This window comes from Cygnus atratus, chromosome 7 (genome assembly GCF_013377495.2).
Source record: "Cygnus atratus isolate AKBS03 ecotype Queensland, Australia chromosome 7, CAtr_DNAZoo_HiC_assembly, whole genome shotgun sequence".
NCBI classification, from domain to species: domain Eukaryota; kingdom Metazoa; phylum Chordata; class Aves; order Anseriformes; family Anatidae; genus Cygnus; species Cygnus atratus.
Window position 1 is genome coordinate 3,161,658 of NC_066368.1, and position 14,508 is coordinate 3,176,165.

General features: G+C 41.8%; 1 protein-coding gene across 1 annotated transcript in view; it reads left to right on the forward strand.

Moving 5' to 3' along the window:
• The first annotated feature begins 13,450 nt into the window (after positions 1-13,450).
• Positions 13,451-14,508, forward strand: part of C7H10orf90 (chromosome 7 C10orf90 homolog) — a 63,748-nt gene continuing 62,690 nt past the window's right edge. The window contains exon 1 of the mRNA XM_050711999.1: positions 13,451-13,616. Coding sequence (XP_050567956.1) covers positions 13,451-13,616 — 166 coding nt within the window. The remainder of the gene's footprint in view (positions 13,617-14,508) is intronic.

Genomic DNA, 14,508 nt, shown 5'->3' on the forward strand with positions numbered 1-14,508 from the left:
TTAGTTATCTTGATAAAAGACCTTCGCAGGAGCCTTTGCATTGTGGCCGATAGAGCATAGTCTCACGCCGCGCTGTGGGAGCGCCAGGAGATGTCAACCAAAAGCAAGGCTGTGGTGTAGGTGTGCAGCACTGGACCTGGAGACTTCTTCTCAGCTGACCCTCACGCAGCAAAGCATAAGCACAGGTAGTTCTGGATACTTTGATTTCTCCCGATGTCCTTCCAAACTGGCAACATGTCCTCATTTAATTTTGCATTTAACTGAAATCACAGCAGTTGGCTCGTTCGTATTAGTGATATTAAAAAGGCCTCTGTGTACACAAATTGGGTAACACATCCTGCCACTTCATTTACATCCACAAATGGGCAAAAATTCAAAACTCTTGTGCCTACACTTAAAGTGAAATTTGAAGTGGAGAATCTGTGACCGAGCTACTGAAAAGATGGGAGCACTGTGTGGAAAAGGTACACGTGTAAATAAAATAATTAGGAAAGAAGTGTCAGCGTACAAAGCAGGGGAGGAATGGAATGAAAGAAGGGAAGCAAAATGCAGGTTCCCTGAGATAGGAACACACAGCAGGTGTTTGGACAGTAAACAGGCAATAGTAGATGATTTTATGTCAGTCCTACAGTGAAATGAGGTCATGCTGCAGACGGAGGCAATCTAGTGGACAAAGATAGGTGCCTTTAAAAATTAAGATGTACAGAATGAGGTTATTGGAGGTGGAGCTGGTGTAAAACTGTAGAGATGGATGGAGAGGTATCAACAAAGAGGGAAAAGGTAGGAGAGAGAAGAAAAAGGCAGCGTGTCACGTGCTCCCTGCAGAGAAAACTATTATGACTTTTAGATAACTTTAATAGTCCGAATCCTTGAGATACTGTTATCAGGAGAAGGAGCTTGAAATACAGCACTAGATAAAAGCAAATCACAGCTCTGACATAACTTGTGTAATAGCATCCCCCCCTCTGTAAGGTGACGCTGAGAAGGTTCAGATTTTGATCTATTGCTGCCTTGTGCTGGGTGTGATCCAACGTGGGGAAGTCAACACAGTTTGATACCCAGCGAACAACTTTGATTGTGTTCTAAATCTAAAGCAAGGCAACTTTTTGGATTAATATTTTTTTTTTCTCTGAAAACCAGAAGTTGGGACGGATAAACTGGAACTGGAGAGAAAAGAAGTGGTTTTGTTCTGATATGCTATGAAGCACTTGTGCTTCCTCCCTTCCTCCCCTCTCCCCCAGTTTGGGAAGCAAAATCCAACTGTTTGCCACAGATATTTTTCCTTGTATTGGCAGAAACAGACCCAGGCTCCTTTCAGCGGCACCCAGGGCGAAGCCCAGAGGCCTCAGGCCTAAGCTGGAGCCCCGGGGGCTGCCCCTGGCCCCCAGCAGCACGTCTGTGTAGTTATATAGCTATATAAATATAAATTACACTATTGTAAAGCACACTTTGCTACCTCTGCTGTCCCCTTTTAACTTTTGCTCCTCTCATGTGCTTTTGTCTTATTCCCCCCCCCACTTTTTGTTTTTTTTTTTCATGTATATGGTGACCCCAGCTATTTTCTAGCCTGTATGAGCATTCATTTCTCCTCCCCTTCCCAGGCCATTGGAAACCAGGGAGTTATTGTGTGAGAAGCAATCACAGCAAAGCACTCCATGGGTTAAAGGTACGGCTCCCCCTAATCACGGCACCATCCCTTCTCTTCAGGGTGCCATGCCAGTGTTTGTTGTCCTACAGTTTGGCTCCATTAGGAAGAGAAAGCGGTGGTAGAGTCGAGTGGCTCTCTGATGAGACCCTGCTTGTTTCTTATAAGCATTTGCACTCCCGTTTTCCTGAATGCAGCAGGGCTTGAGCAGTACAAGGCAGCATGCCCTGCTCCTGCTCAAGTCAACGTTCAGAACCCACAGTGTTTTCTTAGCTTTATCTCTGGGCGATGCTTCCCTTCTGCCTTTTCTTGCTGTTTCTCCACTCTTTTTCATTTCTTCCACCAGCTACCTGCCTTACCGTGAGCATCTGTGTGCTTGTAGCTTCCAAAAGGAAGGGTTGTTCTTTCGGCTCGTGAGTTAAACCAGGGCTAATCCGGCCTGTGGGAATAATCTGTGATTTTCTACCTGACCTGGACACGCTCTCATGAAAACTTGCTACAGGTGTGCTCTTAATAATGGCCGGTTTTTCTTTATTACTTATTTCCTTAATTTATTTATTTCTAGTTTCTGTGTCATAAGTCAGACTAGCTGAGAAGAAATGTCTTCTGAAAGCTAGCTCCTGCTGTAGGTTCTTCCCTGAGAAAGGTGGCGAATCCTTCTTGCTCCCTGTGGCTGAGTACGTAATAAATGTCAGTACCATGTTTGCTTTATGGAAGGAGGTAGCAAACTACCAAAGCAGCCCCCTCATATTTCATCTCAAGGGCATGTTTAAAGCAACAGAAAAAGCTGAAGCTTGGCTGTAGTGACGAGACTCTCAAGGTCATGGAGAGAATGGGCAACTGCTGCTGTCCCACAGCCAAATCCACTCCGACACGACTGGAGGAGCACTCCTTGTGGGAATCTGTGCTTTATCAGAGAGACTAAAACATTTTCTGGTATTTAGATGGAACAATAATCCCGTGTCTCACTTCTTCCCAGTTTCTGGCTGAAACAGCTGGATTCCTTTGTAGACTTTTTGCTGCCTTTTTGTGTTTTGACAAATGCCTTAAGGGGAAACCAGCTCGAGGAGGTAGGTGTTGTGGCCAGCTCTGAATGCGATGAGGTCAGTGCTGGGGTCATCCTCACCTCCTTGTAGTGTGTGCCGTGCTCCTGCCCTGCTTTCTGCTCCTCTTCTCATGGCAGGGTGGAGGGGAGAGAAGAGGGAATTGTGAAAAAAGCAGCACTAAGTAGCTAGTAAGCTAAAATGATCGTTTTTAAGAGAGGTTCATGTTTATTGTATAATGAAGAGGAAAAAGTCCTTTAATATTAACAATTGAGAGAAGATTAGAGCAAAAATACCGTATTAACGCTTTCTCTAATCCACCTATAATTGTGTACCAAGCTGCCAGTGAAGCACTTAAAACCCCCAAAAAAGCTTTGGTAAGAACCAGAAGGCAATTGTCCGCTTCAGCATCTCAGACATTTGGACGTGGAAGTAATCCAGCTACGATTGTCCTTTATTCCTCACTCACGGTGCTCCTGGTGGTCCTGGACCAGGTTGGTGACTGCGCAGTTTGGGCTCTCAAAGGGAGCCCCGTGGTGTAGCCGAGCATTGAAATGTGGGAGCTGCCACTGAGGACAGGAGGAAATCTGCTCCTGTGTGACAGGAATAAGGCTGTCCTTCGTTGCCTTCAGTGATCTGCCCCTCTGCATTAGCGCACAAGCTTCGGCATTATTCAAATAATCTTGATTGCTTTGTCTGGGGAAAAAAAAATAGCGTATCTGATCACTGCTAGTTTGCATCACTTTTTACTTAAGTTCGGAGAAGGCACAGCTCTCCGGTGAATTAATTAATTTCAGTCAATTTTGACAGACTGCTTAAATCAGCTTAGAAGTGCCACAGCTGAGTAAACCCATCTAGGAGTTTATGATTGCTCCTTTTTGAAGGACCTGCTCAGTACCAACAGCAACTGGAACAGTGCAGTGAGGAGAACCACTTAATTAAATAACTGTTACAAGAGCAGACAATGGTAAATACGTAAGGTTCCTATAACGAAATTGATACGAAGCTTTAAAGAGTGATAAGGATTCTTTTTTAACATTTATATGTTTTCAGTTACCTTCATGATTCAGTGGGAGATGTAAGCCATCCTCCTCCGTGTCACAGCCCTGATCACACTTCAGCTTATGAGCTCAGCATGCAGCAGGCTCTCCTCCTGCAGCCAGGTGTGCAGCTGCCTCTTTCCAAGGCTGGGGCACTATTTTTTTCCCAGATAATTTAATCACACACCAGAAAAATATTATTTCATTAATGTGGTCCATCACCCTTACATATGTCAAACTGGCACAAACTCTCTGTCCCGAAGAAAAAGTACATTATAAATGTAGACACCTATGAGGGTGACCTCTAGACCAGAAATTTCTTTACAATATTGGTCTGAGTGGACAGTCTGTGGATCTTCTGTGAAATGTGGTTTTCTTCCTTGCCTGCTATTTAATTATTTTAAAAGAGCAGTAAAATCTTAGAAAACTATGTTGTTGTTATATCTCAACAGATCCCTCTGCCCTTAGCTTTTGCACAAGGTATTTTCCCATGCTCTATTTTTATTATAAGAGAAAAAAATTAAATGCAGCCACCTCAGACTTAAACATGGGAATAGTATTTGTATTATCCTTTCAATTAGTCTTGTGTTTTCCTGAATCTCGGTGCCTAATTGTAGCAGCCAACCTAATTGACCTGTTTAAGTTTTAATTTACCGGAGGCCTGCCATTGATGCGATGTCTCCAGAAACTGTGCCAGTCCTGGCAATAGTGGCAGTCAGAAACTGTTGTCATCTCCTGGTTGCTCTTCCTTCTTGAATCATTTAAAAAGGTCATGAATTTCTTAGAAAATCAGGCAACAAAGCACTGACGAGTAACGAAAGCCCTTTGTAAGTTTATATATGGGAATCAATTTACTTACATGAATTGGGAAATGATGCTGTGGCCAAAGGGAAAATGTGAAGCCCCATACACTACACAATGAAATTACTTTTTGTTGCTCATTGTTTTAGGTCGAGCAGGTTACTGTGCCTGTAAATTTCTTTTACTATGAGGCACAGTTGCTGCAGATGACAAAGCAATCAAAAACTACACACCTTGGGGAGCCTTGGCAATTTACATGGCAAAGCAAAGAAGATATGGGCTTTGTGCCTCCTAGCAGCCAGCAGGAGGCTTTTCCATCAGCCCCAGAGAAGCTGAGATTTCATCCAGAATAGCTTTGAAGAGCTTTTGACTAAAGTAGACCCGAAGAAGAGGTACAGCAAGAGGAAATGACAATTAGCAAGTGAGAGTGCAGAATATGGTACTGGGCTTGCAGTGATGCTTCACGGTAGCATATAACTTTCATTATCTTATTTGGAAAAAAGGCAATCATTTCTGTTTTTAAACTAAAATGAGAGAACTGAGCAGCACAGGTGATACTAAGAGGCTGCTCTGATGCTATTCCATTATCCAAGCAATTCCAAAGCAGTAATGGGCAAACAGGATTTTTTTTCTTTTCTGTCTGTTCTGTCCCCTAGACTTCTGTTAGAAGTCAGTGCAGACTCTCGGGCTGAGGATGTGTGTGTGTTGGGGCACGCGAGCTAGATCTGCTGGCTGACCATGAGCAAGGGCAGTGGAGCTGAGGGACAGGCTCCCTGCAGAGGCCGTGCTGTCCTTGGCGGTTTCTAGACTCATCAGGGTTTAGCCCTGAGCAGCTGGGGCTGGCCCTGACTGAACTGTGTGGAGAAGACAATTTGCTAACCATCAGCTGAGAGGTTTTATTGATATTTTAAAGATTTGCTCCTGCTTCTCATATACCACTTATTTATTTTTTTTTTCTGCTGACATCAGCTCTACCTGACCTGAATGGAGGCATGGAAGTATGAAAGGAAAACATTAAATCGATATGGTTCGAAATGATCTATTTATTTTGGTGTGGCTGCCAAACGGAAAATCACGGCCCCATCTGTGCTGCAGTCCCAGCCAGGCGTCTCAGCTCATTGGGATGGGCATTTAATGAAAGCTGAAGCAGCGGTAATGGTGCCAGAGAATTCACTGGGAAAACATGGGTGGCTCTCAGAAACCGAGAGAAACACAAGGTTATGCTGAGGCTCACAAGTGCTGTCCTGGGCCATTAGTTCCTTAACCATTATCCCGTTGTGGTTTTGTGTCTCTGTAGGAGCTGCAGCAGAGGTGACCTTTAAGGGAGGCTTTGAAGGAGGAACATCAGGTCTCCTCTCGGATTTGAGAGGGGAATGCTTTCAGTCCATTAGGAATGGCACGAAATGCAATTCAAAACTGAGAAGTATGACACAGCAGCAGCCAAGCTGGTATTAGTATTGGAGCAGAGGCAGGGATCAACATCTCCGTAATAGTTTGTGTTCGAAGCAATAGGGAAGAGCAGCCAGTGGAGGGCTGCGAACAGAAGAGTCATTTGGCTGAAGCAATGAGCCAGAAAAATTATCTGTGAAGAAGGATGGCTGTAAGCGAGGTGGCTGGGGATTTGTCAGGGTCAGAGAGATGCTTCTAATAGTCCAAGACAGAGGTTAATCAAGACCAATACAAGCATTTTGCAAAGTGCAGTTAAAAAGGCAAAACTCTTAGATCTGTTGTCTGAGGAAGACCTTAGAAACGTGCAGGAAAACGCACGGGGACTGACTAACTCCAGCAGAGCTTATATCAAATTATTTGAACTAGAAATAGGACCTGTCTCTTCATAAACTTGGTTAATACTGCTTCGGGGAAGCAAAGGCAATATTAAATGTTTGTATCTGTGTAGGAGATCATAACATCATCTCCCTCTGTTTATTCTCATTTAATTCTTTAGGACTCTTAAAATTGCAATAGTCTTCTGTTGGTGGTGCAGTGACGAAGATATAACCAAGTCCGACTGTACTGCTAATCAGGACCCACGAATAGCACAGCCTGTTACTGAATATATTTATATTTTACTACCATGAGCCCAATTAATACCAGATTCTTCACTAGGACTCAAATAGCTTATGTTTAAATGTAAAAAATTATTTGGGAGATAAATATTTAAGGAAACAGAGGCTATTACGTGCGCTTTGTCAGTTTAGATATTTGGCATGTCGATTTATTTTTCTATTTATTACAAGAGACTAAAACGAGTCAAAAAAAGTGAATGCTTCCTCTTTTTACAAATTGCCCATGAAGTGAATCATTAAGCGGTAGGCTGTGTCTGCCGTGCAGAAGAGTTGCTCTGCGCCGCTGATTGCTATGTTCCAGGCTGCGCAATAAAGACAGTTCTTCATAATTGTCTCTGCTACAATAAAGGAGAAGTATAATGAAGAACTTAGGTTGCATTATTTTTTTAATAGCAAAAAGGAAGGGATTTTTCACTCCAAACAAAGCCTCTTCTTTCTCTCGCGTCTATGAGCATGAGGTTGTCCTTCAGCACGGTTCACAGTAATGAGTAAGTAATGAGTGGAGGGCGATTCAATGATGAGGCAAATAAGGTTATATAATCGGGTATTATATGGTCACCTATAAAGGCATGGACAGATCTACCATTGCCTCTAAAAGAGCCAAAATTTCACCTACATCATAGCAGACATTTGGGAGAGTAACACTTAACTATTATTATAATTACTATTTATGTTCTTAAAATAAAAGAAAAACAGCATTCGTTGAAAGGTGTCCAAATGAAATTTAGAAACATAGCTTGATGAATAATGATGCGGAAAAAAATTGGGAACAATTGCTACAGAACTGCTGAAGTCCAATAGCGCAGTTCAGCTCACTATTGCTCTATGAGCATTTGTCAGGGGGTGTTCCCTCCCCATATTTTCTTGTCGATTTAGCAAAATTGCACCCCCAGGTCCCTCTCCCTTTACCATCAATCCAATTTTAGACTGCCTCTTGATAAATTAAGGAATTTCACCATCTCTTGGGATGGCTACAAAAGGCCATGGGAATGCCACAGCTGGGTTCGCTAATGTGTGTGCTGAACCCCCGGTCACCTCTCGAAACCACTCTGAGCCTGCCCCTGATGAAGTGGGCTTGTGAGAGATCCAAGGCTGGACTGCAGCCGAGAGGGCTATGACCTGGACTGAGCAAAAAACTGGGTGTCTTTGTTTCCCACTCGTTTTAGTGTAATTGAATGTGCTCAGTATCTTGCAATGACGTGTTCTACTATAGCAAAAAAAAAAAAAAAAAAAAAGGGTTAATAACACTCCATGCAAATATTTAGTCACTTGATGTAATACATCTGAGTTTTGAGCCAGCAAACTATCCCTTCAGTCCACTTATCAGTATTTTTCTCTGACTTTCTAACTTCAATTATTTTCTCATCATTGCGTTGGTCTTCCCTAATGCATGGATTACATGATGAAGCAGAAAATATGTTCTTGTTTATTCAAGAGAAAAATTACACAAGTAATTTTATTGCGTGTGTTTATAAGCAAAGGAACTTGCTTAAGAGGATGTGATTTCCAAAGTGTCTTCATATGTATTGCTAACATAAAAGAATTATACAAAGAGAGTACTATAGTATTTATTAACAGATAATATTTTTTTTTCCCCTTGATTCAGTGCTGACACAAAAATAGCCTTGCTCTTAGGTTTAAATTATGCTTTAATTAGGTTGTTATAAACTCACCTGTGACTTAATTAATCTTGCAAAAATAATGGTTGTTTCGTGTACATGGTGGCTGGAGAATAATAGTTTGTATTTGTTTACAATGCTTGTTTTGTTAAATTAAGTGCTTAAACTAATTAAAGACATTTTTTGGGATGTCTTAGCTTTAACCTACTAAATGAGAGGCACAAGAAGGTACACATAGATACTTGCTTATTGCCCATAAATCCACGCTTATTACAACTGTAAACTCTGGAATACAGCTTTATGACTCCCATTTCATTGAAGACTATATAGGTTATTGCTAATGCTAGAAAAAAACATATTTGAATAAGAGCAATTTTGAATTTTGGGTTTGATTGCTTTTAATTGTGAATTATGTTGAAGTACTGTAGTCATTATCTTAAAAACTATTTAATTAAATGTAAGCATCCAACTGTGCATCTTTTGAAAGAGCCAAAATGCTCTAAGATTTTGAACAGAAGAGCAATATATATATATATGTGCAAGTATCACAGGGTTTACAAAAACATTCTCTCCTCAGGTTTTTTTTTTAGAATTTCCTTATTTTAGGGTGTCTCATTTGCAGCTTTAATGATTCTTTTAGTCTCTATTTCGTGTATGTAATTTGAATTCCTGAAATAATAAGCAGCAATTCAGGAATCCCAGCACAGAGGATCACATCTGCCATGTGAGTCTTTAGATCTGCCTTACAAAACTCTTCCACCTGAGCTGATAGCTGATGTGGGTGGTCATTAAGGATAGGACTCGGCTGTGGGGAGCAGTATGCAAACATCCTGGGCAAAGAGGGGTATGAAGTCCTGTTCCACGCTGGCTGCCAGAGAGGAAAAAACCTAATATGCCCAGACTATTCTATGTACTGCCACCAAATCTGAGCTCTTTTGCACTTGATTTTTCTTTTTCAGTCTCTTACTCTCCTAATTATGTTTTCTCCCCTCAGAGAGATCATTGTCCTCCTTCTGTTTTCACTCCTGTCCCCATCTTTGCACCAAATTGATACCAGAGCCCTATCCAAATGTCTGTCCTCTCACTCTTTGTTCCTCCCCCCTCACCCCCCCGACACACACACAATTATACCCCATCTCTCCTGTCTGAACCTCTTTCTTTCCCTGGTTGCCTTTTTACTCACGTCTTCTCTCTTGGGTTTTTCATTTTTCAGTGTCCTTAATCTTGCCTTTTCTGCCAGTCTCTGGGATGAGCTTCTCTCTTCTCTCCTCTGCCTTTCCCTACCCAATTTATCAGGAAATCTGTCTCTCGATTGCCCCTCTTTTTCCCTATTCCCTGTGTCCATACTCCGTGTGGGTCTGTGCCCCCTCCAATGTGCGGACGCCTCGCTGGTTACACAAACCAGCGAGAGTTCAGCTGAGGCTCCTGCCCCAGACTTCAGGCATGTCTCTGAGTTAATGACTTGAGTTAAAGGATCAGCATTAACTTTGAATTTTCTGGCTTTCGACTTTTCACAGCTTGACATTTTTGTAATGCTTTGTTTTTCTGGTACTTCAAAAAAAACAGATGGGGAATAATGTCGCAGCAGAATGCATAACCCTCGCTTTGGCAAGCCTGCCACCCCATTACCACGGCTCTCTGGGGCTGGTTAATGTTGCTGTCCTCGGCTGTCCTGGAGTGTTTCCCCTCCGGGCACCAGGTGCCAGAAGAGCCACCGCTCGCTGCCCCATCCTGAAGCCTGCGTGGCCACCTTGGAGAGGTGCCACCATGGTTAGGTGGCAGCGGTGGACACGCCTCTTGGCAGGGAACCCACGGCCTCCTGGTGGTGCCTAAAAAAACAACAAAAAAAGCCAAGTAACTGTGGTGACACGCTGAGAGACAGCCAACAAGGAGGGGTCTGCCCATGGGCAGAGCGGAGGATCGATTCGCTAACCTCCCAGATGCGTCTCACTGATTTTCTGCAGTACCTTGACAGAAACCAGATACTACAGTGATAGCTAATTTAAAGGTATCGATAGGCAGTCACACTCCAATCTCCTGAATCCCAAATCTTTTCCTTAGCCACACAGCCACCCCGTCCCTCCTCAGCTACCCAATATGCTTAATCTGTGTGATATTATACACGTCTGCTTTGAGCTGTGACAGATTGGGGCCATGCAAACTGTTTCAGAGGTACGATCCAACTTAGTATATTCTAGGCGTGACTTCAAGTAATTACGTACGCGGATGCAACTTTGCCCAAAGACATTTTTTTATGAGCAGTGAATATTTACTGCAGGGATGTGGCTCTGCTAGCCCTCACTGGAGCTCTGTGTGCTGTACCTCGCTGGTCAGGGAGAGGTTGCGTAGCTCCCCCATAGCCACATCTCATCTCAAATGCCTAGAGGAAGCAAATGGAATTGAAAATGCTTGGTTTGAACTTGAACTGAATGCCGTCATCTGGATGTTTAAAATGGAGTGGAATCAATTTGATCTGAAAAAATCGCAATAGTATAATTGGGGGTTAAAGTGTTATTGGGTCCTCATCAAATGCAATTAGAGGGAGAATATTCATGTTGTGAATAGCACACCTTTAATCTTAAAATATTTCAGAAGCTCCATATTTGCGGTTGTTTTTTTTTTTTTTGCTCTGCATTTGCAGGAAAGTTCCAGCCTAGGTTAATAATATACTAGCAGTACTTCACAATGCTCTCCAATGTACAGAAGTAGCTATTAAACTGTCAACAGCACTAAAAGATGATATTTTGATGGCAATGGATAGGAACCCCATCTTCCTGCTCATGCTACTCAACACTTCTGTAGCTTTCAAGCACAGTCAACCACAATTTGTCACTGACTTGCATACGTGACATTGGCTGAATAGGTAGTCTGAGCTACAACTGTGTCAATCAATTTTTTTCAGGCAAAATGCACATAGCATCAATAGACAGCCATTTCCTTTTCCTCCTCTGTAGCTCTTGATTGCACTCGTTCCTGCTCACCATCTACCTGAAGACCTCTAGAGAAGGTGCTGGACATGCCAACTTCATTGCTGAAGCTGTTCTGCTGATATCGACCTGCATAATCCCCCTTCACAGCTGCAGCCAGAGATATCATTATATATACAGAATGAAGATCAAATTCAGTGTTGGTACATCCAGCAGGGAAATGTTTCAAAGGACCAAGCTGGCCAGTATCTGTCTGGCTATCTTCTCCTTTTCTGCCCAACCTTTCCTTTCATGTTGCACATATCCTAAAGGATGTTTTAAGCACAATGCAGGTGAAGAAGTAGTGTTACTTCAGGGGAAAACATATTTTTTGGCCATTGTTAAAAACCCCATTATGGGAAGACGTGACCTCAGCAGCGATCTCTGCATCCACTACCTTGAAACCCTCCCATACCTACAAGCTGGAAGAAACAACAAATTCTAGTTTGTGTCAAAATCTAGCAGATTACCGTAAGCTCTTCTGTCCTCGCTGCAGTTTTACACTGGTGACCCATTGTCATTCAATCCCATCTGCATCAGAGATTGAATAAAGTTGTGCTTTTCTCAACCCGAACAGTCTAGAATAAGAATGTCAGAAGCAGAAATACACTCCACTTATAAGAGCTCAGGCAAAATAAAATGATTTCATAGTCTTGTACACTAAGTTGTTTTTCTTTCCTGTCTTAACCAGCATGGCGAGAAAATGGTGAGAGGAAAATGTGTGCACCTGGGTTATTCTAGAAAGGCCCAGCAGCAAACATTATGAAGTCTGCCATGAAATGTTTATCAGTCTAATTACCGTTACAACGTAATGGTTCTCTGGATGAATCTTGAAATCAAGTGCGAAACTCTTTGATTTAAAGATTACCGAAATCACTGTACTCAACTGACAGGAAGACAGGCACTGTAGACTTCAAAAAGTACTTGAACACAATACAGAGCTAAAAGGATTTTAAGGAATTTGTTCTTATCTTCTCTACATTTCAAATCTACGCCTGCTTTGAGTCTAATAACTTTGTATTACTTGTTTGACGAAAGCATATCTTCTGGAAAGGTATCTAGGAAATGTAGAGGTCACTAAAATGCTCTCAGTGGGTTTTTCTAGTGAGTAATCTCCTTCTCCATTAGAAGTATGTACCTCTGAAGTACTTCTGCTGCAAGTATTTGCTGCTTGTAAAACCCTTGTACACTATACTCGAGTTAACTCTCAATATTCTTTTTAACAGCAAACCAGCTTGAATCACATATTTTTAAGTCCTTTTTCCTAAGTAACTCCAAATAATTTCTGTGGCTATTTTCTATGCTCTATTACTTGCCAGTGTCCTACTTAGAATATGGATTAAAAAAACTAATACAATATTCCTGTTTATGCTAAAATATGCTTTTATATATTCCAGTAATGCATTATATACCTTCATAGGTAATTGATTTAAAAAATCCTTCATTGTCCTCAATTATTAGTTTTGTCATCAAATGATCAGAATTATTGTTATTTGTTATTATTTTCAATTATTATAGATTTCGAGATGGTTGACATAGAGGAATATAATGGCCCTACTGCTGATTATTTACAAAACTGTAAATAATAATTTAAATGTCACATTGAAAAATATCACCTTCAAACTCCCTTTTAAAAATGATACTGCCAGGTATGAGTGGTTTTTGTTTTTTTTAGGTAGATTTTTCATTGCAGTTTTTTCCTGTATCCTGTTTTTAGAACGAGAACGTTTTGAAAGCCAGGTGTTAGCTATTTAGCAGTCCAAGAGGTCATTACCAAAATATGTGCAAAACCACGTGCCAGCGGCATACTTGGAGATCTCCTCTTAACTTTGCTCGAGAAGCACTCAGAAACAAAGAACCCGGCTCCAATATTTAAGTCAAGGAAATGAAACATTCATGTGCTGCAGCGAGATATTGTTGCTGTAGCTGAACCGACCCGTGCCTGCCTGCCCGAGGTTTGGAATGCAGAACAGGATTTATATTCGGGCCGTAAAACCTGCGTTTAGGGACACAAATTCCCACCAATCAGACTAAATAAATCAGCGGGCCCAGGTTTTATCATCACAGATAACCCTCATTAATCCAGCAAGCTTTTCCCGAAGACAAAGGACAAAATGAATTGCTTCATCTGTGCTGCCTGAGCGGCATGCTAATGTGGGGAGGTGGAGGCATGAATAATTCATGGCGCGCAGCCTGAGCAGGCAGCTCCTGGCTGTCCCTGTCACCACCGCAACAAGTGGCGGCCGCCCCATCGCTGTCCCGGCACCCAAATGCCTTCTGGAGGGAGCAAAACCCTCTGCCTGCCCTGCGCCCGCCACGGCCGGCTGGATTTCAAGGTTAAGCCTCGTGCAAAATGGACCCAGGAAGCGCAGTCCTTTGTAACTCAGTTGTACTTGACCATAAACTACTGTTCGTGGAAGAGAGCCGGGTGCCTCGGTAAGTTTGGGCAACTTTTGACGTTTTCTCAAGCTGTCGTAAACTCTTTCCCGGTTACAGTAACTTTAACGTGTCATGTTTTGCCAGGTTGCCTAAAAACTGCATGCATACTTTTTGCCTTAAGTGACTTAAAGGAGCCTAGGAAGGCATGCAGAATCTTCATTTTTAACTCCAGGAAATATGTAAACAAGTGTCTACAGAACTGACGCTGAAGTTACAGTCAAGCCTCCTTAAATTTACTTGTACTATTTAAATTTTCAAATCCCTGTAGCACACTACTAAAACAAAATATATTTATGATCCAAATTTGATTACTTGCAACCAAAACTGAGGCTAATGTAATTCACTGTCAGGCTGGAAAATCTGAAAGCATGTTTGTTACTCTTCGTAAGAATTTTGGTTCCCTTCTGTAAGTGTAACTTGCATGGCTGCTCTTTTTTTTTCCAGCTAAATGCATTTCTGATTGGTTTGGGAACAGAAACTGGGACTTTCCTGCCATTCTTACAATGCATTAACTATGCTGTTGTATCATAAAATAGTTGAAAAGCATTAGTAACTTACCCCCTTTTTCTAAGGATATAAAGGAGTTATATTTTGCATATAAATCATATGGCATTGATGAAGTAAGAGTAGACTTAATCCTTTATTATAACACCAGCACTTTTTGCTCTACTATTCATTATCTGTCTATCTACCTATAATATTTGTCTCAATTGTTTGCCAGTTTTTTGTTGTTTTCTGGAAGCGATACCATCAGCATTTCCTGCGAGCTCTCAGGTAACTCACTACTTGGCACAGTTAAAAAATTGATATAAATAATCAGCTCCCAAGAGGAGAGGCTGTGAACAGGAGCATGAATATGAAATGAATCATAAATAAGTTTTGATTGTGG